We start from the raw sequence: 27,740 nt of genomic DNA, 5'->3' as shown, positions 1-27,740 counted from the left end.
TTCACGCTTAATAACACAAATACCAGTCACCCAGATGCCAGCTTCCATACAACACCTTCATGCACCTATGCACATATCAGGACGTTGTGCAGCAAGCACTGTGGGCAGCTAACTCTCACCCCACCCCCATCTTCTGCTCCAAAGGAGCTACAAATAATGAAAAAGAAATATGATTCATAGTCATGAGCCCAAAGACATCTCTGTGACAGCATTAGGTAGTCACATACCCTGAACGAGGCACTCAACCTCTGACACATTCATCCAGTAAAGACACTGCCACCCAGACCAACGGATGTGAGGGCAGAGCATGGAGTCCCCATCTAGGCCTCTGCCATTTCGAACCGCAGCAGTGTTCTGCAGAATGTTTGTTCTAGAATGGCTGTGGGGATGGCAAACCCAGCTCACAAGTCAGCTTTGGTCCCCAGCTTGTTTTATAAATAAAGTTTTACAGTACACAGCATCATTCACTCATTTTCTCTACTGGCTATGGACGATTTCGTAGGACTATATGGTCCACACAACCTCAAATATTTACTGTCTGGCACTTTTCAGAAGCCTGTGTGTCTAGAGGATACTAACAGGCATACAATAAGGACAAAACGAGTATATAAGTTAGCAAGTTCAGAAAACAATCAATTAAGTAGATTTCATTTTAATATTTTACATATATATTATACATTTACATAGTGTGTGTGTGTGTGTGTGTGTGTGTGTGTGTGTGTGCAGACAGGCAGGCTTGAGGACAACTCTGTTCTCCCTCCATGTGGGTCCTAGGTGTCAAAGCCAAGACATAAGCAAGCAACTTTGCTTACGAGCTACTCCACTGGCCTGAGCTACTCTACTGGCCCGAGCTTCCTATCCTCTAGGACTTGCCAGCACCATTAAGAGATAAATAAAAGGAATCTCTCAAGAGGAAACTCACTAGAGTGTTACCTACACTCATCTGATCCAGAGAGCCCTTGACTCAGTGACCTCTTAAAGGGCCAGTGACCCAAAGTCTAAGGAGGTCCTCATCTGTCAGCCCAAGACCAAAATAACCCTGAGATGCTGCTGAGAAGTCAAGCACACAGAGAGGGATGTGCTGTGCGGTCCACAGGCCATGTGGCAGCTGCATTGCCTGCCTCAAAGACAGACCATCTCCATTCACCAGCAGCCGCTGAAAACAGACACAGGCTTCAAGGAGTCATCTGCCTGTCTCCAAGAACCTGCTGGTTGTGACATGCCCCTTGGCCTTCATAGAAAAGTGCATGATGGAGGGTTAGCTTGCAGGCAGTCTGTGCTGTGATTTCATCCCTTTCCATGAAAAAACATATCAGTGTGCCTTTATGGAACACCTGAATGGCAGACTGGGATGTCTTCCCCAGGTTTGACTATCCCCTCAGGCTGCCCAGGAATGAAATGGGCTCCAGAAGTTTCCTCGTGCAAAATCATTTCATAAGCTATGCCGCTCCGAAGGGGCCAGGTGCTTCTGACAGCTTCCTCAACCACCCCACAACAGACCCCTCTCGGTGCTCTCACGGTCAACTTCATATCTTTAGCCCTTCCACATAATATCTGCAGCAAAGATGTGGGTGTTGTCACCAAGTATCACCCAACCCAATTCATAGAACATTCACTTAGACGCAAGATGTCTCTACTTTCTGACTGAGACCCATGGACATGCCTAGGGAAGACTGAGCTGGTCAGAGAGAAAAGGTCAGAACTCTTAAGAAGCAGGATGTTAGTGTTAGGATGTAATTTACAAGTGAAAGGGCTTATCACTCCAGACTGCCCTCAGCTAGTTCTTCTAATAAATCTGGAGACCTGTGGGAACTGGGGCAGAGAGAAGCAGGAGGAAGGTAGACACAGAGGAGATCACAATCCACTCTACCACAACCCAGTCAACTAAGTAAGATCTATCCAAGCAGGCTGGGTGGTGGTACCTGCTCATTTGTACCATCCCTCCCCTAAGACCCCAATATCTTCCACATGCCAAGTGCTTATGGGTGCCTGGTTACTCCTGACAACTGCTGCAGTTCACAAAATCTTCATGCCCATGGAAGAAGGACCCTCTGATGCTCCACTCCTAACACAAAGGTTAGGCTGGGACTGGAGGGATGGCTCAGTGGTTAAAAGCACTGGCTGCCCTTGTAGAGGACCAGGACTGAGTCCCCAGCGCCCACATGGCGACTCACAACCATCTGGTGCTCTGGTTCCAGAGGATCCAATGCCCTCTTCTGGCTTCTAAGGGTGGTGCATGCATGTGGTGTGCAAACTGCCCATAAAATAAATAAATAAACTTTTTAAAGGTCAAGAAAAGCAAAATGAGAAATCAGACTCAAATAATGATTCACACACACAAAATCCAAAATGGCTACCAGACAGCTACCCTGTGGACAGTCAGACAAGTTGACCTATGTCTATATTTGAAACAATCAGACCACTTCTTTAATGACAAGCCTGAGAACCCAGCAAGAACTGGCTATACCAGGCAGTGTTAGAAGGTGCCCCAAGAACTTCAAAATCCTAAGTTGAACAATTTCGGTCTGAAAATTCAAGATATAGACAGAGACAGAAGTCCATTCCATTCCATCATGGAGCAGAAAGGCTGACTAACAAGACTGAGGTAGGCCTCACCCCTGCTGGACTCCTGCTCTGGATTAAGTTCCTGTGATGGCTGCCACCAAATTCCAAACTTTCCCAACTCAAGCCAACTCTTCCTTAGCCACTCCCAGATCCCGGCAGCTTTAAGACAAGCTCCGAAGCCAGACTGGATGGCTCTTAGAGGGGGTGGCACTTGAGCAGAAACACCCTATCTCAGTTCTTCTCATTCTCATGTCGCACTTGAGACACCAGACGTGGGGAGAGGTGTCTTATACACCTCATGATGTAGGCATTGCTGATTATATCGCTGGCCAATGGTGAACAATTCCACTCCTCTTTCTCTCTAGAAGGTTTAAAAAGGATGGAACTAAAAGTCTTAACCCTCTAACCTGGCCTGGGTTAAGATGTCTATGCAAGACTCCTTTCTGAGCCAGCAGCCAGCCTAGACCTACCAAAAGGCCCAGACATCAGACCACTCATTAGCATACAAAAAAATCCTTTGAAAATTCCAAGGATTTTAGAAGTTGTAAGCCAGGAAAGAGACAAAAGGCCAAATATATACATCTCATTATCACAGTACTTTGTGTGAAATCTGGGACCTCTAAGCAGAAGCTACACACACACCCCCACTCCCCACCCCTGCCAGCCCAGTATCTGCTTGAGAGCAACTACACCAAGGCTCTCTAGTCCCAGTATCCTAGCCCCTACTAGCTACAGACTCTCAGAGCAAGGACAGTCTGCCAGCCCTGCTAAATGGAAGACTACCATCTATGTACAAATGGCTAGAGGGATTTGTTGCCAAAGAGGATGCCAGTTCTGCACATCTCCAGACCAGCCCCACTGCACAGAAGTCCTAAGAATGAAGAGTTGGGTCAATCTAGGAATAAATACTGAGTGCTTTGGAGCCACTCCAAGAATACATGGGATTATTATCCTGAGATGAAATCACTAGGAATTGGTTGTATAGAAGCCACTGGGTTGATTCAGGAGCAGCTAGACAGGCACCCCTCCCCAATGAACTCCCTGCTGCCCACACCATTGAGCAGACAAGCCACTACAGTTAAGGATGGCTCCCTAAATGGGTCGCACACTCCCCAAACCTGATGCCGTACAGTGGCTACCATGTAGAGTCCAACAGGTACAACAGGTCACATAAGTGGGTAGAGAACGACAGCCAAACGAGAGCTCAAGTCATGTGGCACCCAACCCTGGCTGAAGCTGCCACGCAGCAGTGCCAGGCCAGTGCTGCCAGACCCCTGACTCTTTACAAAGGTGCCGGAAGGCCAGATTTTATGTGAAATCTTCTCAGTTTTACATGTTGGCATCAAATTCGCATTTTTAAAAGACACAGCCTAGGCCAAATAAAACATCTGAGTCTGCACTTGGCCCACGTGCTGTCTGACTCAAAGCTCGCCTAGGAGTCCGGTTTGTAAAAATTACCAGTAATGTATAAAACAGCTCCTGTCCTCTGCATCTCCGGGAAGACTGACAAGCATCCAGAAGTCAGGTAGGGGTGGAGAGAGGACAGTGACTGCCATTGTCTAAATTACTTGGTGAGAAACAGTCGTTTGTGTTCCCATTTTGACCACACAGAGCTGCTTCCAGTCAGCCTCTTCAACTCATCCTGCTTCTTCTCCCACTGAGAGCAAGACTCACAGGCTTGCTATAGGAAGGGCTTGCCTCTGCTGAGCTGCTCAGGTTTGACAGCAACCTTCCATGTCACCTAGAACAAATACCCCTCTGAAGCCTCAGTCCCCCACTGTGACAATCTTGGGCAGGGGCATCTCACTGAGTCTCAAACACCTCCTACCCAGGAGAGATCAAGGCTTCCTGAGGCCGCCTGCCTGTCTCTTCAAAACAGCTCTAACTGTTAGAAAGATCTTGCAGACACAAGACTTCTATAAACACAGCCCCAGATCAGATTGGGTTTGCTGGCAGCTGCTCCTCGTGACTCATACTGAAAGTCACAGTCAAGTCGAACCTTAAGTCTTTTGCACAAGGACTGTCGCTGAGCCCATCGCTCCACGCTCTATGGCTTGCACTGGACCAGAGGGATTTTTCAGACACAGGGAAAGACTTTTCCACTTTTTCCTTATTAAATTTCAGCCCACCTACATGCTGCAATGAGGAGGCCCTCTTGCTCACAGGTATAAGCGGAGCACATTTTAAGAGGACCAAGCCCCTGTCACCACCCTGCAGATTCTTGAGGACGAGGGCTCTGCATTTGTGATATTTCTAATTGATAACACAGATGGTACGGTGGACCCCTGCCAGTAAACACAACCTTCCCTCTACTTCTCCCAAGCCCTCTGCAGGAGATCATATTTATGGAGTGTTGACTCCAGGTTGATCCATTCCTCCAAGATCAAAGACCTCAGATATCCCAAAGAGCTAAGCAGACAGCAAGGAGTGAGACAGGTCAGTGGACACTTTCCAGTGCCTGGGAAGGGGACGGCCACTATTCTTCCCTCGAAGAATGATATTCCTGCTTTGTGTGAAATGCCAAAAGTCTGCGCTTCTTTTTTTTTTCTCTCTCTCTCTCTTTTTAAAGAATCCCTCTTGGTTTTTAAAGGTTGGAAATGAATCAGTTTCTGTAAGTGCTACAAAGCCAAAGAAAATATGCTGGTGAGTCTAACTTGCCTGCAATCTGCCACGGCTGCTGTAACTGTTCTAAATTTTATTCTTGGATCCGATCAAGCCCTGAAAATCTGGGTATGAACAATAACAGAGTATTCTCAGCTAGTGTGACCTGTGCTGCAGACACTAGATAAGAACTAAACCTGGACCGTATTATCTAATCCTCACAAAAGTCCACTGAGGTAACCATGGAAAGGGGGGAGACACTGAGGCAGAGAGAGAAAATGGACTTGACTAAGGTCAAGAAAGAACTAGTTGGCGGATCTGGGATTCAGTCTTAGGTCTCTCTGATTTGAGAGTCCATTGCAGAGTTCTTGGACCAGGCTGTGCCGAATTGTTCTGTTTCTAGTTCAATGATAAGCAATTGTCACCTTACGCTGAAGGAATTTTAATTATCATAGACATATCACAGGAGCTGGAAAGATAGCTCAGTCAATATAGTGCTTGTCGTGAAAGCATGAGTTCACTTCTCAGCACCTCTGTAAGCTAAGCATGGCAACATAGAGCTGTAATCTTCCTGGAGGGGAAGCAAAAACAGGAGGCGCTCCAGGGCTTACTGGATAGGCATCTAACCAAAACGGCGAGCTCTAGATTCAGTGAGAGACTATGTCTAAAAAATTAGGTAGAGAGCACCCAAGTAATTAAAGATATCTACCTCAAACTCAAGCGCCTCCCCCCACCCCACCCACACACACAAATAAAACTATATTATGATTAAGGACACATCCACCATATCCTTAGGTCCTCAGTGGCCTCCAGCAGCTTCAGGCACATCCCCAAACCTCCTCAATGATAAATCATTGGCTAACAGTCCTTGACCAACACTATACTGCCCTTGACTCCAGCTTCAAACTCATCCTCAAAGATAAATCCAATGGCGTGCTATTGGTGAGGAGGAGACATGTGGAGAAATGAACACCCACTGGACAATCTCACTGTACAAACATCAGAGTGTACACTCCAGTTGGTATTGCATGGGACAGGGTTACATATGTGGTCTGTTGTTGACTAACACTTTGTTTTTTACATGTGACAATAATGACGGCATTTCCATTGTGAAATTTCCAGATGACAGCAACTTAGAGGCATTTCCTTACAAAAGACATCGAAGTGTGTGCTGCAATGGCATGCTATGCTCGTCATGCAAGCCAACCTGGAGAGCCCTGTTTGAGATAGAAAATAAAATAGAACACCTTAGGCGGATGCAGAATAAGAAATCCAGAAGCCTAGAGAAATTAGGCAGCTTGAGCAAATGGATGAAGCAGCAGGTGCGGTAGAAGGGATTGTGCGCACTGAGATGGCTAATCTTGATTGGCAGCAAGACTCAATGGGGGTAACCATGGAAACACACCGAAGAGTATATGTGGGCATTTCCAAAGGACTTAACTGAGGAGGGAAGACCCACGCTAACTGTGGTCAGCACCTGTCTATTGCTGGGACCCTACACTGGTGAGACAGAGGACTAGAGCTGATCCCTGGCACTGAGCTCTCAATGGGTGTCTTGACCATGGGCAGCCCCAGGCTCACCACGATGAACTCATAACCATGAGTCAAAGTCAGCTCCTCCTTAAACTGCTTCTGTCAAAGCAATGAAACCATAACTAATACAAGGGACTGAAAGGCCCCTGGTCAATGACAGCATCCCGTGAACTGGTGGTAGCTGGTCACCAATCTGAAAGGGTCAGGAACGTGCAACATGTATATGAAGTTGACACCTCTGTTCTTCAACAACAACAAGTCATTGGCCCACAGACCATCTCTTGCCCAGTGCTTGGTGTAAGTCTGAGGCAGGAGTGGGGTGGGGATGGTATCTGTTCTTTTTTTTTTTTCTCCTAGCACAGTGGTTCTCAACCTCCCTGGTGCTGTGACCCTTTAATACGGCTCCCATATTATGCTGACCTACAACCATAAAATTATTTTGTTGCTACTTCCTAACTGTAATTTTGCTACTGTTATGAATTGTAACATAAATACCTCTGTTTTCTGATGGTCCCAGGTGACCTCTGTGAATGGGTTGTTCGACCCCCAAAGGAACCTTGACCTACAAGTTGAGAACCATTATGCCAGTGGGTCATACACAATTTTAAGACCATGAAGAGAGACAGAGACGTCCAAGAGGCACTGTTTTATCTTTAAGGGCTACATGATCCATCTGCTGGCTTCAAGGCAGGTGCCCTACAGGCTAGAGATGCAGACCAGACCTCAACTGGTTCTCTGTCTATTTCTTCCTGAGGGCTCAGCCTGAGCTGGTTCTAGACTAAGCTGTGAAATGTTCAGGACAGTAAAAGATCAGTGAGGTTGGAGCAGAGGGGGCAGAGGGTGCTGAACTCCAGTGACCTCAAGGCCAAATCTATTCGCTCCTCCCCAGATTAAGGTCATAATGAAAGTCACAGAAAGCTATTCACTGAGTTAGATATGGGTGGCACACGTCTGTAAATACAGCACTCAGGAGACAGAAGCAGAAGCTGGGAGATCATGACAAGCCTTCCTGGTTTACATATTAAGACTCTGCCAGAAGGAAGGAAGGAAGGAAGGAAGGAAGGAAGGAAGGAAGGAAGGAAGGAAGGGGAGGGGAGGGGAGGGGAGGGGAGGGGAGGGGAGGGGAGGGGAGGGGAGGGGAGGGGAGGGGAGGGGAGGGGAGGGGAGGGGAGGGGAGGGGAGGGGAGGGGAGGGGAGGGGAGGGGAGGGGAGGGGAGGGGAGGGGAGGGGAAGAGAAGGAGGGAGAAAGGGTGGGAAGGAGGGAGGGAGGGAAGGAAGGAAAAAAATCTACCCATTGGAAGGAAAGATTAGATCTATGCAACAGCTGGTTTGCAAGATAGCTTTATGAACCTAAATCCTGGAGCATGTGCTTACAAGGGGTCAGAAGTTATATCTGGATGGTTCAGACCTTCCGTCCTTCTCTCTGCAGCTGATTGGCCTGGTAGGGTTTTAGAAAGAGGAGCAGAAGTCTAGGCTGGTTGCTACAGGAAAAGATCTGGTGCTCCAGCTCTACAGTGGGACTGCGGACTAGTTACCCTAGAATAATAGAGCCATGATTCAGCCTTGTTTGGAGTTAGGGGTTGGGGGTTGGGTTTCCACCCTACCTACAGCCAAACGAGTTCTCCATGTGAAGAGCAGCTCACTGGGGTCCCTCTCCCCATCCTTTCTTCTGGTTTGGGTACCACAGGATATGGTGGTATTGAGCATCTACCATATGTCTGTTCTGGCCTGTTGTTCTACATCGATATCCCCGTGTATCTGCATCTCTGTACCTCTTCAAAGCAAGAAACTTAACACCAGAGAGGACAAACTTTCCCATAATTAATAAATGGTAGAACTGGAACTTGAGTCCAGATCTCTTAGACTGCAGAGCCTGCATTTTTTTGTGATTATTAATAAAAAACAGGTCACATCGTTTAAGTCCTTACTGTGTGCAGAGCACTGCGCTAGAGATTTTATGCATTACATCATTTCATCTAGACAGATTATTGTCTTCATCTAAGAGATGGGGATATGGAGGATCCAAGGGGTAGCAAGACTCCCCAAGCCACATAGTTAGAAACTAGCAGATCTGGCCCATAACCAACTGTCTTCATGTCACTATCAGCAATCGTGTCCCAGACTGGGATGATTTGTTACCATGGTATGAATACAACTGACACTCAGCAGGAAGCCCTACATGTAATTTTGAATTTTGATCTTTCCCAAGGCTAGTGATGTGTCGTATGGCAATACTGTTTTTCAATGCTTGACACTGGCAGCAAAGTCATGGCTCCCTGTGATCACTAGAGGAAACCAACATTCTGCAGTGCAGAGTCTTCTACATACCAGCATTCAGTAAATTCTATGAGGCACTAAGCATTCTGTTACAACACAGGCTTTGTGCTAGATAATTTTGACCAACTGTAGGCCGCCGTAGGTGTTCAGAACACATTTAAAGTAGGCGGGTCATGGCTGCAATGTTGGTTGGTTTAACTTAACATATTTTTTAACTTATCATGAGTTTATCAAGACACTGAGCCTCAGTGCCAAGCCTGCCTTCGTTGGCATCTTGCCACTCACACTAGATAGGCATGCTCACATCCTTACCCAAGCATCCAATTAAAATCCCAAGCAACAAAAGCTCTTTGGCAGGCTACTAGAGGCTTCACTTAGGTAAAGTATAATGCATCCAAGAATCTGCACTGCCAGACAGTGGTGGTGCATACCTCGGGTTTAAGACTCGCCTGATCTACAGAGAGAGAGGTCCAGGATAGCCAGGCTACACAGAGAAACCCTGTCTCAAAAAACTAAAAAGATAATAATCAGCATGTGTCTAAGCAATTGTGAACCTGTCTAATGGGGCGTAAGCAACTGGTAAGGGAGAGATAAGAAAAACTGCAGGTTTGTGGCGTCACAAGAATGAGGATGAGTATTTCAAAACGGAGCTTGAGCCTCTTTCCTACTAACAGCAGACCTACCCCAGGGACTCCACTGAATTTGCTCTAGTGGCCCAATTGCCCTTCAGGACGACAATCACCAGGGTCTTGAAGACAATAGAGCCCCTCACTAGGCCACAGACAAGGCTTCCAACTTTGTCAGGCAAATGGAATTTGTCCCACTTGTGGGAGACATGTTTTTACTACCAAAGTCTGGAGTGAAAGGCTGAGGAAGGCTTTTGTCTGAGGAGCCCTGGGAAGGCTTTGTCCAGCCCTCTGACAGACAAAGATTGAAACTGGGTAGTGTGGGGAGGGGGGGCATTCCTGTCTCTTGGGAGATCTCTCTCCAGAGGGACCAGGATCTGCCTTTCAGGAGCTCTTCTCATCTGCTCTCTCCTTCCTGGAAACTGCACAGGCATATGATTGGTTAGAGAGGGAGAGTGTCACTATCTCCTAACAAAACTGGCCAATTACATTTTCCATCCTGAAGTTCCTTCTTCAGTCCCTGCAATGTCATTTCTGCTGAGGACTCAGACTGATCTTTTAAATCCTTTTAAAGAAATACAAGGTTATGTTTTCTAGAAAACAATCTTAACATTTCATAGGATTGCACAGAATTCTTTGTGCTTCCTTTAGAGTTTTATTTACCTTTGATAGCTAGTCCAGACCTTATTTTGAATGCCTCCTGTTTGGCAGCTCTAGATACAAGGATTCAAGAATGAATAAAGCCAGGCTCCTGTGTTCAGTGAGCTCACAGGGAGACAGACACATAAACAAGGCCACTGTAGCAGCAACGTGTCCCGGGGAGGAACCAGACCAAAAAAAAACAGAAATAATGAGCATCGTGTACTCTGGTAGAATTCACTTCTCACAACCACATCATCTGAGCCTCACAACAACTACGATGTAGGGCAGACAGGCCTTTGTTCACAGCCAGTGGTGCCCGATGGAGAACGGAGATGTGGCTCGTCACAGACCAGGAATAGACTGCTAGTCCCTGGCTCTGGCCCACAGCACTTACATAGTCCCTGTCTTAATCCAGAGTTAAAAGATCTGGTGTGGGCTTTCCATTCCTATACCTATCTTATAGAATTCTGAAAAAGTGTGTGGAAGGGAGGGAATAGTCTCGCTATGTGGGGAAATAACAGAGAAATATGATTAATCTCTGCCTTCGTTTTTACAGTATATAATGAAGCACTCAGTAAGATGATAATAACTCTGGCAGAGCGTCCTTTCTTTCCCTTCACAGTTCACATGAAGGTTGAGCTTTCTTTTGGGCAGTTTTTTTCACTCGATGTCTTGATGCTGGGAGAAGAACTCGATGTTAAAGCCCACATTTAGCATGCACTCACTCCTAGGTTTAATCCCCTGTGGTTCATAATAAATAAGTAATAGGTTACAAATAGATATTAAAGTCCTTATTCTGTGAAGCTTCTGTTTTAAAAAATAATATGCCCTTTTGGAAGTCCATCAAAATTGAAGATTATGAAGGTTTCTTTTCAAGTCCCCTTTCCTACTATGTCCTGTCACTGATATCATGTCCGGCTCCCCCCATGGCATCACCAGGGTAAGCCTCCTATCAATCAGAAAGAGTCATCAGGTCCTTTACATACACACCCAACTAGACAGACATATTTTTTATTTTTAAAAGAATTATTAGTAATATACATGCTACAGGTGTTTTTCCTTCCTCATAACTTAATAGTCTATTTAATTATTAAATTCCTATTTTCAAAAAGCACACAGGGCTGAGGGTGTAGCTCAGTGGTAGAGCCGGATCTGTGAAGCTCTGAGTTCCAGTCCCAGCAAGGGGTGGGAGGCGCCTTTCCGCCCCAGGCACTTTAGGAGCTAAAGGTTACCATGCAGACTTGGTCAAGTGCAAGAACCACACTGCACACAACTAGTCCCTAAAATGGCACCAAGAAACCTCTATACAACAGTTATGAACTGTTAAGGTGGAGGACCCAAGTTCCCAAGGAACATGAATTTTGCCCAGAAACACGAGAAGGGCCTGAAGAACATGCTAGCAAACAACGTGAAGGCACTGAATGCCAAGAGGCCATCAGGGCCCCAGGGAAGCCTAAGGAGGCTCAGCCCCAGATACCAAAGAATCTCAATCACAGGGTCCACCAATTTGCCGCTATCACCACCCCAAGCTTCGGAAGGAGATTTGTGGCTGCATGGCCAAGGGCTGCAAGGCTCAAACCAAGGCCGAGGCTGCAGGTTTGGTTCCCAGTGGCGCCCAGGCTCCCGAAAAGGCACCATAGTAAAAGCCCCCACCTGCCAGTGTGAAGACAGACAAATGGGCGTGACCACCCCAACTCGGTTTGCAGAGTGCGGCTATTCTGTTCCGGACTAAGCAACCTGGGAAGTATGAGAAGCAAGTTTCTGTGACCCACCACCCGAGGTTCCAGGATGCTCCTGTGGGGCAAGAATTCAGACCTGAATTTGTCACATGCGCCTCCCAGTTGTTCCAGAGACTTTGCAGGAGAAGGCAAAGCAAACAGTATGCTGCCCACCGCTTAGAACTCTCTTCCCCAGCAGTCCTGCTGGGGAACCTGTGATCATTTTTAATCTCCTTTACAACAGCTTCTCTGGAAGCTCAGGTTCACAGCCCCGGGTGGTAAATGATGGCCTCCCACTTGGTTTAGTTAATATTTTCACGTTTTTTTTTCAAATGCCATTGTGTGCCAAGGATTGTGCTAGCAATTCTGACGTGCCATTTTAACACACACACACACTGTGAGGTAGTGTGACCCTTTCTCAAAAGGAACAAAAAGAGCAGAGCAAAGAAAACCTAATGCCTTTCCTCTGCCATGAGCTTATCCTCGGTCTGACTGGCCATGCACGAGCTATGATTCACATCTGTACAGTGCACTGTGCCTGCATTGTTAACACCCCCCCTTCCCCTTTCAAATCCCTCATGCATCTAGTGTGACTTTCACCTGATTCTATACACAGCCTCGGTGCTTTTTATCTCTCTGGTTAATCCACACTTTAATTTCGCCCTAGAAACACCTATTGTGTGACTGTGTTCACTGTCCTGAGAACATCTAGTCCATCGTCCTCTTCCAGGAACTCTTCCGATCATTCACACCTGCAGTTGTGTTTTTCCCCTTAGCAGCACTTATTATACCTGCTGATCCCTTAAATATTTGGGTGATGTCTGACCCTGTTTAAATGGAAGGATGATTCTGTCTGGGTCCTAAAGAGCTCTGGAAATAATGGCTATGATATATAAGCTTGGCCAGTCTGATCCAGCCTTACAGATCAATATCAGAAAATCGCCAGGAGCACTTCCAACCATTTAGATCTGTCTGTTATGGGTTCTCCCTGTATTCTGCACAGCCCCTTATATAACATTCAGCACTTTAGTAATTACAAGTTACAAGGTGTATTCCCCATAGAATGATAAAGTCTACAAACACAGCAAACACAGCAGGCACTCAATAAATACTTGTTAAACTAAATCAACTGAGGTGGGCCACCACAGTCTCAGCATTTCTCTCACACTAACCCCAGTAACACAATTCTGTGTCTCTGGCAGGCAGTACTCAGGCCTCCGCCACTTCTGAAGCAGAGTTTGAGTGTGAGTGTAGTTTGAGTTTGAGTTTGAGTTTGAGTGGTGATAGTGTGCCAAGTAGGAGCCAAAGACACAGAGATGCTCAGCGTAAGGCCTGAACTAGGGGCCAGGCAAGGGCAGAGCCCCAGAGCACGGTAAGGAACAAAGGCCACGTGAGAGTTCAAGGATGGTGAGGGCAAACTAGCAACCCTTTATCAGATACTTGGGGTCCAGGACTGTTTCCTGCCTCAGTTTCCCCCAAGTAAACACATCATAAAAAAGCTGAAACATCCTGTCTAAAGAAGCCAAGTTCAATTGCTCTTCCAGAGGTCCTGCGTTCAATTCCCAGCAATCACTTGGTGGCTCACAACCCTCTGTAATGGGATCCAATGCTCTCTTCTGATGTATCTGAAGAGAGTGACCATGTACTTGCATTAAACAAACAAACAAACAAACAAACAAACAAACAGTTTTTTAAAAAGCCACTCATCAAAGCAAAGACAATGCAATTGGCCAACAGTATTAATGGCTGCACCTCTGACCAAAACACCTAACCCTGATAGAAAGAGGGTTCGTTTTGACTGAGAGATTTCAGACCATCGTAGCCAGGAAGACAGGCCAGCAAGAGTGTGGGTGGCAGTTATTCTCATGGTAGACAGGAAGCAGACAGAGTAGCCTGTACCAGAGGCAGACCTAACCTTCAAAGGTCTGCCCCTAGCAACTGCTTCCACCAATTGGACCTGACCTTCTGCAAGGCTCCACAGTCTTCAAAACAGCATCTCCAAGTAGGGAGCAAGCAAGCTTGTTGACATGGGCTGTTGGGGGTACTTGACACATTCAAGCTATAACACTAACTCCTGCCTGAAAATGTCCCGATGACACAAGGGTTCAAGAGCAGCCATGTCATCCAGCTAAGTGCCACTCATCATTACAAACTCATTCCTAGAAATGACACCTACACTTACCTGTCCACAAGAGAAACTAAAGTTCTCTCTCTCTCTCTGTCTCTCTCTCTGTCTCTCTGTCTCTGTCTCTGTCTCTCTCTCTCTGTGTCTGTCTCTCTCTGTGTGTCTGTCTCTCTCTCTCTCTCATTCCTTTGAAGGCACTCTATGTAATAGAGGGAGTTTTCCACCTTAGGAGCTATTGTATCCTGCTATGCTCATATCCATGTGAGAATCTGATCACCTGGAAAAAAAATCTAGGCTTTTTGAATTAGACAGATGGCTGGAAAATGAACTGGTTTGCAATAAACCATAGACTGAAAATGCTGCCATCAACAGTGGGAAGGAAGAGGGTACTAGGCTGCAACCTCTTAATGCTTTCTCTTGCCACTCATCATTACAAACTCAGTCCTAGATAAGCATCATGACCAAAAGCAACTTGTGAAAGAAAGGGTTTATTTCAGTTTATAGCTTAGACTCCATCCTGAAGGCGCATCCTAGTAGGAACTAAAGACAGGAACCTGAAGCCAGAGACTAAGGCAGAGGCATGCCGTGGAGGAGGGCTGCTCACTGTCTTGCCAGCTTGCTTTCTTTTGTCTCCCAAGACCACCAACCACATCAACCATTAATCAAGGAAATGCCCACACAAATTTACCTACAAGGAGCTGTCTACTGGGGACCAGGAGGGAGATGAGAGGAACAGGAACTAGGAAGGAGGACCTTCAAAGTGAAAGGGTCGGGAATGGTTGTGGGTTTGGAAGCAGTTCTTGTTTGTTTGTTTGGTTGGTTGGTTTGGTTTTTTATAATTTTTAAATTAGGTATTTTCTTCGTTTACATTTCAAATGCTATCCCAAAAGTCCCCCAGACCCTCTCACCCCCGACTCCCCTACCCACCCACTCCCACTTCTTGGGCCTGGCATTCCCCCCGTACTGAGGCATATAAAGTTTGCAAGACCAAGGGGCCTCTCTTCTCAATGATGGCTGACTAGGTCATCTTCTGATACACATGCAGCTAGAGACACAAGCTCCAGGGGTACTGGTTAAAGTATGGACACTTTGCCCCTTCTTAGAATTGGGAACAAAACACCCGTGGAAGGAGTTACAGAGACAAAGTTTGGAGCTGAGATGAAAGGATGGACCATCTAGAGACTGCCATTCCCGGGGATCCATCCCATAATCAGCCTCCAAATGCTGACACCATTGCATACACCAGCAAGATTTTGCTGAAAGGACTCTGATATAGCTGTCTCTTGTGAGACTATGCCGGGGCCTAGCAAACACAGAAGTGGATGCTCACAGTCAGCTATTGGATGAATCACAGGGCCCCCAATGGAGAAGGTAGAGAAAGTACCCAAGGAGCTAAAGGGGTCTGCAACCCTATAGGTGGAAGCAGTTCTTAATGAGAACGCTCAGTTATATACATTTTTTTTAAATCTGCAAAGAGCTGATTCAGAAAATGTCGAGACAAGCCATGCACCACAACAGAACGGGTTTCAGCATCCCTTCTACAGTCTCTTCGAACACACAAGGCCCTGGGCGACTGGGCACTGTTAAGTCCTGCTCTGTTTTAAGCCCTAGGCCTGTATCCCTGAGCTGTGATCTCTCTTTTGGCTACATACAGATATAAAACAGATTTCATAGAGGACAGGCATGTGGGGTCTGGAAAGAAGTACACTGAGTGCTTGCAGCAGTTACCTCAAGAGTGGCTTCTAGACTTTTCTCCTTCTTTCTATATTTTTATTTCCAAAGCTTTTGAAACAATGAATGTGTAAAACATGCATAGTCAAAAAATGGACTTACTTTAAAAAATTGTGACTTTTGTGGTCAGTTTGTTTGTATCAGCATTATTTATAGTATCCAAAACACAGAACAACTCCGGTGTCCACTGACAAACAGGTCAATAAAATGTCTTCTGCCCGTATGATGATATGATAAACCAGCCATTTTAAGTAGGAGCAGTCAGGGTCCGAGACACACCTCAGCAGGTAAAGGTGCTTGCCACCAAGAACCCATACAATGGAAGGAGAGAATGGACTCACACTCGTCCTCTGACCTCCACTTGCACACATGGTGCACACATGCCCCTAGTCCATATACATACTTTCATTCATTCATTCATTCATTCATACATAGATACATACATACATGTAACTTATAATTTTCAAATAAAAATTTTATACTAAGAAAATTCTGACAAACGTTACAACACAGATACGTGTTTCCACGCTGAGGAAAACGAGTTGAGCCCATCTTTCATCGCACCCTGTCCATGGTCAAAGACTCATGGGACCTGCTGGTTGAAACGGGCGTCTGTCTCTCCGGCATAGATTTCCGTTTCCACATGTCAAACGCGTCAGTATTTCCCAAGTACCAGGCCCCTTGGTGACCTCTAAGCCTTGAGTCCATTTTATTCTTTTTATGAAATGCTTTCCACTATCCAGAGAAGTTTCTATGACCCTTCAAAAAACCTACCCAGAAACGTCTTGCTCCTATAATAAGTTCTCCAGGTCTCCAAGGCAACAACTCAACTTCTTACCTGAATTTCCACAGTACAAGGCCCCAACACTCTTAGCACAGTATATATCGCTGCTTAGTCCATTTTTATAACCGTCTTCCTAGAGAACTATGAGTGGGGAAGAGGGGCTCGAGGAACACTTTCCCTCTTTCCATCCCACACGTATTAGGAAGTCAACTAATAGACTGAATCCGGTTCCTCCAGCATTCCCAGCAGTAACCACCATGGATGCAAGAGTCCCATCTCCAGACCCTTCATCCTTTCTCAGCTATGCTGGTGGAAGCCTGGATCTGTTTTATTCTGGGGACAACATCTGTGCAATCACCAAGTCCATCACATTCAAACAAGCTCGCCTACTGTGAGCACCCAATTAGTTTGCCTACTGTGGGCACCCATTAGACACCAGGAGAAGCTCTGCATGCCAGAAAAACTCAAACAAGAGACACAGACGTTCTGATTTTTTGTTTTGTCTTGCCTCCAATTTGCCATCCCCCTGACTCAGGCTTTTGAAGCTGGAAATACAAGCGTGAGCTACTACAGGCAGCACTGTTAGCTCTAGAGAAAAGAATAGATAAACACAGGAGGGAAATCACCATGTAGCCCGAGTTCTAGAGAACTCCGGTCAGTTGACAGATGAAGGACTACTGTATGGCTCTTGGAGGTATCAGGTAGCCAGAGAGTTAAGTTGAGTACCAAAGAGCCAAGCAAGTGTCTATTCAAAAGAAGAGCATTCTGGAAAGGGGGGAAATTGGAGATGCTAACAAATCAGCAGAGATCAACAGACCAGGAAGTAAAGACTGGAGAGAGAAGACAGGCAAGGGAAGACCATGGCTTTGTAAATCCAGTCTAGGGTTCTTGATGAGAGACTCCAACAGACACTCCTGAGGGACTTTAAACAGAGAATATCAGCCTTCACTGTAAGGACATCTGCTAGATACCCTGGGGTTGGAGGACAGACCATGAGGACAAAAGAATAGAGGGAGACCAATTAGAATTATGGCTGTCAATGTGGATGAGTCTGCCTCCTGGGAGTCATTTGGTAGTATCTGGAGAGATGCTTGGTTGTCACAAATTGGGGCAGGTTGGTCACTGCTATTTAGTGACCAACTGCCTATAACTCAAACTGCAGAGTTCACATTATACAACTACATTCTCTCAACCAAGAAAGACCCAGGTCACATCGATCCCACCAAGAGCTGATCAATGTCATACTGTGGCCATACAGAAGAAGGAAAGAAAGTCTCCACATGCAGAAATAGTCAAAGGTAAGGTTTCCTACACATTTCCTAAGGACACTCCTGTCCCTTTTCAATACAGAGCACATTGCATTTTCTATTGGCTCAGGGATAATATGGAGAAAGAGTCAATTCTGGTCTTTGGTCTTTCAAATGTTTAGACCTTGGGAAGAAGAGAAAGGATGTGGATTGGCCAGAGATGTGGCTAAGTTAGTACAGTGTTTGCCTACCATACAAAAGGCCCTGGGTTCAACAAGGCCTGGAATACATGAGTCCCTGCTTAAAATAAAACAAATAAAACTCCAAGAAAAGTGAATGTAGATGACCTCAAGACTAAGAGGTTAAAAGCGATTACTCTTGCACAGGAGCCAAGTAGTTCCCAACACTAATATCAGGAGGCTCACAACTGCCTATAACTCAAACTGCAGGGGATCTGATGCCCTCTTCTGGAGTCCTTAGGCACCTTCACTCACACACACACACACACACACACACACACACACACACACACACACCTTTTAAAAAGACAGCCTGAGCTCTCAGCATGAGGATATTATTACCTTCCCTCTCCTTTTATGCCATCTACACTCATGCATATAGACATGCATGTACAAGTATGCAGATAAACACTTCCTATGCCAGAGATGAGGGTTGGTAAAATAATGTGAATGTAGAAGTCATGGATCTATAAGAAAAAATTTTGTTCTCTGTTCCACCCACCACAAGGGAAGGAAGGTGTAGTAGTTAGCAAACAGATTCATGTGAGCTGAAAAGAAACAGAACCTTTGTTAGAGCAGAGATCAAGGCTCACAGGGACACCCAAGATGGACCAAGGATAATTGCCCAGACTCCATATGCATGTGAATGACATGATGCCCCTCCATCTCTACATATTACATACAAGAAATGAGGAAAGAGGCATCCAAAGGACAAAGAATGATTACTAGCATGCTTCAATAAGACTCAATAAGTGAGATGACATCCTAGCTCTGTAGTTGACAAACTCGGACTGACAGTACATTATAACCTATGGTCCACATCGCTCTGGATCTTAGGCCATGATCCTAGAGAAATCAGTAGAGAGGCCCCAAATTGGCCCAGATGTATCTCTGTCACCATCCAGCAAAACAGAGACATGACATAGAAACCAAGGGACAGAAGAAAGAAAAGAGAGGGTACTTCTTAGGCCTCTGAGTTGTGGCCAAGGTTGACTTTTTCAGAGCTGCGGGAGTCATGGGCTCCCCAGTTTTTATCTGTACCGTTGTCACTGAGCACAGACCACAGAATTCCAGGGGCAGTACAAAGTCCATTCAAGGCACCCGGAGCATCCCTTGCCATCATACGCACTGCACTGTCACACACACACACAAACACACCCACACACAGCCTACAGGCAGCACGTGCTGATCAGGACACAGCTGCTTCCACATTGCCATTTCAATCAGTAGCTGAGCACTCTGCAGTTGAAAATGCCAAAGCTCACATGGTGCAAGTGACCACAAAGCACCGCGCTGACACTACTTAGCAGAGCCTGGCATGCATTTGTTCCCCTCAGCCCCTCTTCAAGCTGCCTCCTGGGAAAGGCACTGGAGGACACTGGGAATGGGGTAACAGACAACAAGAAGACTCGGATAATTCATGAGTTGTACAGGCTGACATGTTTCAAACCATGAACCAAGGAAGAATCGCCCAAACCAGTTAGAGAAAGAGGCTTTCAGGGTGGACAAAGTTTGGGGAGACTCACCCGACTCAGAAGCTCACCCCAACACTGCCAAGGGTGTCAGGAGCCCTGAGGGGAAACAAGCCAATTTCCTCTGGTTTATCTTAGAATTTTCAAGACCTATTGGGACACACAACTATTTTCTTTCACCCAACACGCCATGTTGCCCCCACTAGCATCTTATCTTCCCCTGCCAGTGGAAATTGGAAAGTGGATTCTTTTTTGAACCTAGCTTTACCAGGGTTCCCTGAGGAGTCTGATGCAATTGATTTTATTTCTCTAAACTTCACCTCTTCAACTAGAGAACTGGTGGGTCTCTTGCAGAGGTAGAGGGGTCACAAAACAAGAGGAAGATGCAATTGCCTTCCTCCACGAACTAAAGCTATATAGACCAATGCATGGCCAGTAACAGTACCTACCCAGTGGATGACTAAAGGAATTAATGGAAGAGAAAAAACCCTCAAGAAATGGACGATATGGACCCTTAGATCTACTGATGGGGCGGCTGGAAGGAAAGCCACACCCCATTAAGACTTAGGCAAGACCTACTAGCTCCCAACACATCCCCAACAAATCTCTGCTAACAGACACCAGAGACAAAGCAGGAAGTGCAGCAAACCAAGAGGATTTCTTTGCCCAGTAAAGCACCTCCTCTCGATAGAACAGGAAGTATGATATCCTTGACCAAGTGTTTGTATCCTCCAAAACACATATGTGAGCCCACCCCACCCACAATATAATGGTACTGAGAGATGAGGTATAGGTCTGTGGGTTGTTCCAGATGTTGCATGCTTCATCTCTGTGAGCATGCTCTGAAGAAAAGCCAGATGAGCAGACAATAGGATGGAGCTGTCTACAAGACAGGAAGCAGTCTCTCACCAGAAACTTAATTTGCTGGCACCTTGATCTTGGAATTGCCAGCCTAGCCTCCTGAACTGGGAGAAAGCGGTAAAAGCCATGCAGCCAGTGCGTCTTGCTGCGGCAGTCCAGGCTAAGGGAGGTGACACTTTTCAACCACTCTCAGCCCGAAGAAACACAGATGGCTCTGTGCTTTTTCGCCCTTGGGAGTTCATGGATGAGGGTCTGATCTCTAGATTTTGATGAAGAGTAGTAATGTTTAGGGTAGAGAGGCAGAGGGAAGGAACTGTTCGTTCTGCCAAGCATCATGTGAAGAGGAAAACCATCCGGGCAGCCTTTGAAGGGTAAATGGGGGTTGAACAAACAGGTTGGAGAGACATTGGAAGGAGAGCAAAGGCATGGACAGGGAACAGTTGGTGGTAGAGGAGGTGTGTGGAGCATTTGGGCAGGGGGAAGAGGAGACTTCTACTATAGTGGTAAGGCCGCGGGTCTTTCCTTAGAAAAAATGTCAAAGTTTAAGAAGGTGGCTGAGGCTCCACTCCCAGGATTTGTACAGACTTCAACGTAAAGGCCACGGGTTGTGAGTTGGTGGCCAAATGGGCTGCCTCGGCCCTATTTCACCCACGTGTTTGGTTAGAGAGGGTAGAATTTTTAAAAGTTGGGCCATCATTTAAACAACCAAGAGATTTTGTTTCAGTTCAGCCTTCCTCCCAACAGTGGGAGAATTGCCCGCCCAGGGCTCACATCCCAGCCAGGCAATGACAGCACTTGTGCCTCTAAAGCTGCCCTGTTGGCCACAGCCCCCACCACTCCAGACAGTTCTCCCCATCCAGCATGCTTCCCTTCTTTTATCCTGTTGAAATGCTTGGAGAACCTAAGGAGGCTCTCCAGTTATCCCACGGCACATGGAAGAAGCCCTCTGCAAGACTTGAGCTCATTCTGACAGTTGTATTGTGGGTTTTCTTAATCTTTTTTTTTTATGTTACTGTCATTTTCTAAGGGAGATCTTAGAAGGTAAATAATGTATCCTATACTTTTTTATCTCTCACAAAACGCCACACAAGGCTTGAGGACAAGGTCGATGCTTGATGTTGGTTGAATGAGTATGTGAACAACTGAGTAATGTATATTTCTGAATGCTTATTCTCCATACCTGAATGCTAATTCTTCTTTCCCCCATTGTGATGGTTTGTATATGCTTGGGCCAGGGAGTGGCACTATTTGGTGTAGCCTTGTTGGAGTAGGTGTGTCACTGTGGGCGTGGGCTTTGAGACTGTTACCCTAGTTGTCTAGAAGTCAAACTTCTCCTAGCAGCCTTCAGATGAAGATGATAAACTTTCAGCTCTGCCTGCACCATGCCTGGCTGGATGCTGCCATGCTTTTGCCTTGATGATAATGGACTGAACCTCTGAACCTGTAAGCCAGCCCCAATTAAATGTTGTCCTTTTTTTTTTTTAAAGATGTATTTATTATTATAAGTAAGTACACTGTAGCTGTCTTCAGACACACCGGAAGAGGGCATCAGGTCTCATTACAGATGGTTGTGAGCCACCATGTGGTTGCTGGGATTTGAACTCTGGACCTTCAGAAGAGCAGTCGGGTGCTCTTACCCACTGAGCCATCTCACCAGCCCAATGTTGTCCTTTATAAGACTTGCCATGGTCATGGTGTCTATTCACAGCAGTAAAACTTCAACTAAAACACCCATTTTTTGTTTTTGTTTTTTTCACTTTTACTATTAAAAAGTTGGTCTGCGATAAATATGAATGTTCCTAAAGTCAATCACCACACTCCTGTTTCAATTCTCTGTTGGGCTGAAATGGAAACAGGAACACGGTGAGTGAACGTGACCATTATGTCTGGCAGCGAGAGCACTTAGAGCTCAGAAAACTCAGCAGATAAGATCCCCAAATGCTATCAGTGATCTCCAAGGGAACTGTGGAGGACAGTGGGGATGCCAAGAAACTGGAGACTGGCAAATGTTCCGATTTTCAAAATGGGAACGGGTGACAGCCTGCCAGTTTCTGGCTAGAGACTGTAATGTCACTCTCAAGCAAGGTTCTTGAACAGATTGTAAACGGACACTTAGGAGCACCTAAGATAGGAAGTGATGTCTGTTTGGAGCCCGTGTCAGGGAACTGAGAATGAGCCAGCTCAAATCCATCCCGACCCCTAGCCTGGGAGATCAGAGATGCACAGCGGACATGCGTGGCAAAAGCAGTGAGCAGAGCCAAGGGCTAAGGTAACACCTGGGGTATACGGGTAGAAGTACTATAGGCAGCATAAAAGGCGGACAGCTGTTATTTTTTCTTCCACCATATTGACAAAGTATCAAGAGTTAAATCTTTGGGGCATCCTTTTGGAAAACCTCTTTAAAAACGTGAAGCTCCCTTGCAAGTTTCTGGCACCTGCGGGAAGATTGAAAACGTGGACAAGCTTAGAAGTAGCAACAAATACTTGCACTCAGGTATGACTGTGCATTCGGACAGGACGTGTGCCCTCAGGTCTATCATAACTGTCACTACCCCTTCAGTAAGGTGTACCATCTGCCACGAATCATCTCCCTTCTATCCTACAAACACCCAACAAACACACTGGGATTTGCAATCCAGGAAGCGGCAGAGCTAAGGTGAAGGAAGGACTGGGCTGTAGCTTCACTGGTTGGTAGAGTGGATCACTCACCATGCAGGAAGCCCTGAGTTCAATCCCCAGCATGGATTTGCTGTAAACCCAGTACTCAGGAGGTGGGTGCAGGCAAGAGGGTCAGGAGTTCAAAATCACCCTTGGTAAGACAGTACAAGGCTATCCAGGGCTCCGTGAGACACTCACACATACAGCTCCCAAATACACAAGTGAAACAATGAAGATAGCAAACAGTGGTGGCTCGTGTTACCAACACAACTAAGGTGAAGTACAGTCAGGGGCACAACTGGAGGCTCCCAACCCCCAAGGAATGGGCAGTCACAGAAACGTGTCTATCCTATTCTAAGAAGTCTCCAAAAAGAAAAACCTATAGAACCATTAGGTGATATTGTCTAAGAGAAAAAAAAAATCCATGAACCACAGCTAGCGAAACATAGTCTGTGAGCCGAGAGGATGCTGAGGCTTCCATCCCTGGAGCACATTAGCACAGGTAGACAGTCAGATGCAGGTATCTAGGAGGCAGAAGGCTTGAATGTAAACATGTCTACAGTGGAAATGCTATTCGAAAGTATCCATCCTTTGTTAAGTCAGATAAACTCAACATCATTTCAAAAAATCAGAAGTTTCCCTCTATGAGATTTGTCTGACGAAGTAGACTGTTTGCACCAACCTGGCCAATCGCCAGGAAGACGGTAACTGGCACAAAGCATTATTTTTTGCTCATGGATCAAACATTCCTCAGAGACAAGCCACAAAGGCCGAGGGAAGAAAGTAAGAAAGGAACAATGGGACGCCATCAAGAGGCCACCAGTGCCCGGCACAACACTGCCATCTGCTACTGACATCAATCCTTCAAGGGGCTGTGTCAGCCAGACAATGTACCAGGGACACCAGGCCTGGGAAGATACCGGCCTTGCGACCTTGGGTAAGTCATTGAACACTGCCAGGCCTCAGTTCCTTATCTCTGAACCTGGGCTCATAGTAAGCCTTTTGTACACCATGTGGGCCAAGAACAGAGTCCCAGAAACAGGAGGTGCCTGGATACATCAATCCTTACCAGAGTAATTAACAAGCAAGGTTGTGGATGGAAGCCAGGGCCTGGAGCACGCCAGGCAAGTGCTCTACCACTGAGCTACATGCCAGGCCAGGCCAACAAATAACACTTTGGGAGGAGAAGATTTCAAAGGGCCTCGGGTGCAACAGTCCTGTGATCTCCTTTATGGATGCCTACTGCAAGTGAAAACAAACAAACAAACAAACAAACTCAACCAGAGTGTAAAGACATCCAGAAGCTAGAAGAGACCAGATCTTTTGGGCAAATTTCCTGAAGAAATAAATCCCTTGCCATCACCGCCTTGTATGTGCTAGTCAGTCGTTACGTTAAAGGTGAGAGATGAAAGGAACAAGTGATGCTTTGTGGGTCCTAAGGAAAGGTTGGCTGCCTGGTGCAAGCCTTTTAAAAAGGAGATAAGCAGATTTCCTACCAAGACACACACACTGTCCCAATATCCCATTCTCTTGTCTGTCATAACATTTTTTATGGGAATATCCATTTTTTTTAAAAAGTAGTCAAGATAATCTCAACACACACACATACAAACACATATGTGATGTGTGTATGTGTTTTGAGAATATATATATTGAGAATGTGTGTGTGTGTGTGTGTGTGTGTGTGTGTGTGTGTGTGTAAATTCACTCCCTAAAAAGTAGACATACAAAATTGAAAATTGGTTTTTGTTCTGACCGGCAGGATGAATCCCAGTCTCTGACAGCTAAAGGGCTTGTTTCTCAATTGACAGCAAGGCTGATACATTTAAGTCACTGTTTCTGACATTGAACTGAAAACTAAGGAGGAGGCCCAGGGAATAGGAGAGATCTCTCTTTAATCCCTGGGATCTTCCCAGGGATGGTTAACATCCTGGCTGGGCCCACAACCAAAGACAAGGAAAACACAAAGCCCCTACCCCCACCTCATGCTTGTTCTCCAAAGCTTCCCCCCCAAATCAGAAGGTTGAAAGCAGCACAGACAGGACAGGCAGACAGCCTGAGGCTACTGACTTCCTGCGGTGTGGAGCCCTCAGGCAGCACAGAAACAGGCGTGGCATCCTCTGGTCACCAGAACCTCAAAGCAGCACCCTGCTCAACAGCCTCCAAACCAGGCCTCTCCACACCCACTGAAGATGCAGTGTGCCCACTCCATGTGAGACCACAACACGCCCTGTGTCGCAGCAAGGAGAACCAAGGACTGGAAAGAAAATGGGTGCTCAGAGTCCCAGCTGCTTCTCTCCCCCACAGGCTCCGCAAAGGAAAAGCAGGGCAGGGAGCCTTCAGCTCTCCCTGCTGACGCTGTGCTTAGACAGCCCGAGGTGCAGGAAGCCCACCGTCTGGCAGGGCAGAGGCTGCTTGCCTTCTTTTAGCTGTGCAACTGCGGCCCTTCTCTTCCTCTCAGCTAGCAAGAATTTAGGGAGCAGCTTCTGCAAGAAGTGTGGGTTCTATGCTTGGTAGCATAGCTGGAACCAGCACCCAAAGGTCATCTCACTCTCCTAGCAGGCAGACTTTCCCCAGAACCACGGGAGCCAAACAGCACCTACCAGTCCAAATCATACACTGAGGTGTTGGCTTTTAACCAAAGCTGATGACCCGAAACACCGGTGCACAGAAAGACCAGGCTGCACGCTAGAAGATAATACATTTTCGGCACAGAACTCTCTCTTTATGCTTAAATGCCTGCATTAGTCTGGATCAATATGTCCCATAACAGTTAATCCATGGCAACTCAGACCAGGCAAGAAATGCTGACAAAGAAGGGCTACTTAAGGATTCGATGCACCCCACACACACACCCCACACCCCACACCCCACCCCCACCCCCCGCAGCCCATACTCATGCATTTGAATTTCAGCCCAGAGAAGGCAGCAGAGGCAAAAACAACCACCTACAAAAGCCAAAAGAAGGGATGGGGAGAGCAGATAAAAAAATATATACATAAATAGCAAAGGGCTTTCACAGTGGGAGTGAGGGGGAGGAGGCCTTGACTGTCAAAATGGCCCTAGAGTGACATATCACTGCCAAGATGATGGAGTACCAGCGACACTCCTAAAGTCCCTTCCTCACACACCTGCAATGCAGAGATTTCTGCCCTTTCTGTAATTCACGCTCCCAGCCCAGGCACTATCTGCAGTGGGAGCCAGTCTGGACTTGTGCAGCCAGCACCCGGTCCTTCCTCCTTACAGTAAGATTATTGCTGCATAGCAACTTCTCAAGAAGGCAGGGAGGCGAAGGAAGAGACAGCAGAGGGAGAGACAAGGGGACGGAGAGAAGGCAAAGTCCCTCGGCCCCACCGCTCACCTTTTATTTGGGCTTCATATTCAGCAATGATCTCTTTGTCTTTCTTGAACTTAGTTTGAGATGACATCTTCCGACGTGGCAAAGAGAACTGACAGGCTGTTTGATCTATTTCTCCTTCTCTCTCCAAGTCCTCTCCCAAGCCTGGGTAATCACACAGCAATGGTCGATTTCACAGGTTTCAGGGCTAATCTCTTTTACTTGGCTGCAAAGCCCCGGGGTTGAAATCCTTCTTCTGGGAGGAAAATGCTCTCTGCTGGCAGGGAAATGGCTCTAGTGGCTTGCTCTGGTCAGCTCCTCTCGCAAAAGAAGTCACCCTGGGAGTACCATAACCTGCCCCAGATTTCCAGGATTTTTCTTCCAAAATAATAATAATAGCAGCCAAGAGCACACACAAACACACACACACGTACACACACACACACACAAACACATTCACGAGTGCACACACACGCTCACCCAGACACGCTTCCACGCAATTGTGCTGTGCACACACCCATCCACACCACAAGCGCGCGCATACACACACGCGCGCACACACACACGCATACACACACACACCCTCACTCACACACACACACCCGCTTGCTCACTCATACACACACATCCACAAGAGGCGCGGCGCCTCCTGGGTCGTGTGGCCAGTCTCCGGTTCGCTTTGGAAGGCTCTGCTAAGGAAATGGTCAGGTTGCCAAAGGACCGGTCATCTCTCATCCTCCCTCCGGTCGATCGGCGCCTCGGGTCTGCTGGACGGTGAGGATCAAAACCAGGAGAGGGAGGTGGAAGTTTTCCCGGCTGTAGCGTTTTAGCTCTGCTGGACCCAGGGCTGGACTGCTCACCCTGCAGGGCTGGCTGAGCTCTCCCCCACCGCCCTCGTCACTAGACTCCGCCTCCCGGATTTTATAACAACTGACACATTGTAGCCTACAGGAGAGCTGAACTAGCTGCAAGCAAAAAGGGGAAGAAACGCTCACAAAAGGGAAGGCGGCAGGAGGGGGAAATCAGGTTGGGAAGGCCTGGGAGGCTCCTGTAAACTGGAGCTAGTAGTAGTTAGGCTGGAGATTTTCTAACAAACACAGAAAGATTCTTTTCTTTGCGTCGTGCTCAAACTAGCAACTATATGACGAGTTGTCACTCTGCCTGAGACTCTAGCAGAGTCTGATGCATGCAGGGGAGGCCACTATTTTTGAAAGAATTACTTGATAACAGGGACAGTGCCAGAGGTTTCAGCTTTGCAGAGAGATCTGGCAGGCAGGGCTGCCTTCAGGCTCAGAGGAGGTGGGACAGAGCCATTCTGACTCCC

The 27,740-nt window shown here is 46.7% G+C and overlaps 1 protein-coding gene across 3 annotated transcripts in view; it reads right to left on the bottom strand.

Moving 5' to 3' along the window:
- Nucleotides 1–27,294, bottom strand: part of Srgap3 (SLIT-ROBO Rho GTPase activating protein 3) — a 230,695-nt gene extending 203,401 nt beyond the window's left edge. For all 3 annotated transcript variants that reach the window (XM_085840189.1, XM_021165145.3, XM_029478506.2), the window contains exon 1: nt 26,441–27,294. In XM_085840189.1, the coding sequence (XP_085696315.1) occupies nt 26,441–26,507 (67 nt within the window). In that variant the 5' untranslated portion in view covers nt 26,508–27,294. The remainder of the gene's footprint in view (nt 1–26,440) is intronic.
- Between the last annotated feature and the right edge of the window lie 446 nt (nt 27,295–27,740).

The sequence above is a fragment of the Mus caroli genome, unplaced genomic scaffold (genome assembly GCF_978045245.1).
Source record: "Mus caroli unplaced genomic scaffold, Mus_caroli_1 scaffold_7, whole genome shotgun sequence".
Taxonomy (NCBI): Eukaryota; Metazoa; Chordata; class Mammalia; order Rodentia; family Muridae; genus Mus; species Mus caroli.
The sequence above is the reverse complement of the archived record's forward strand: the minus strand, read 5'-3'. Positions and strand labels throughout refer to the sequence as shown.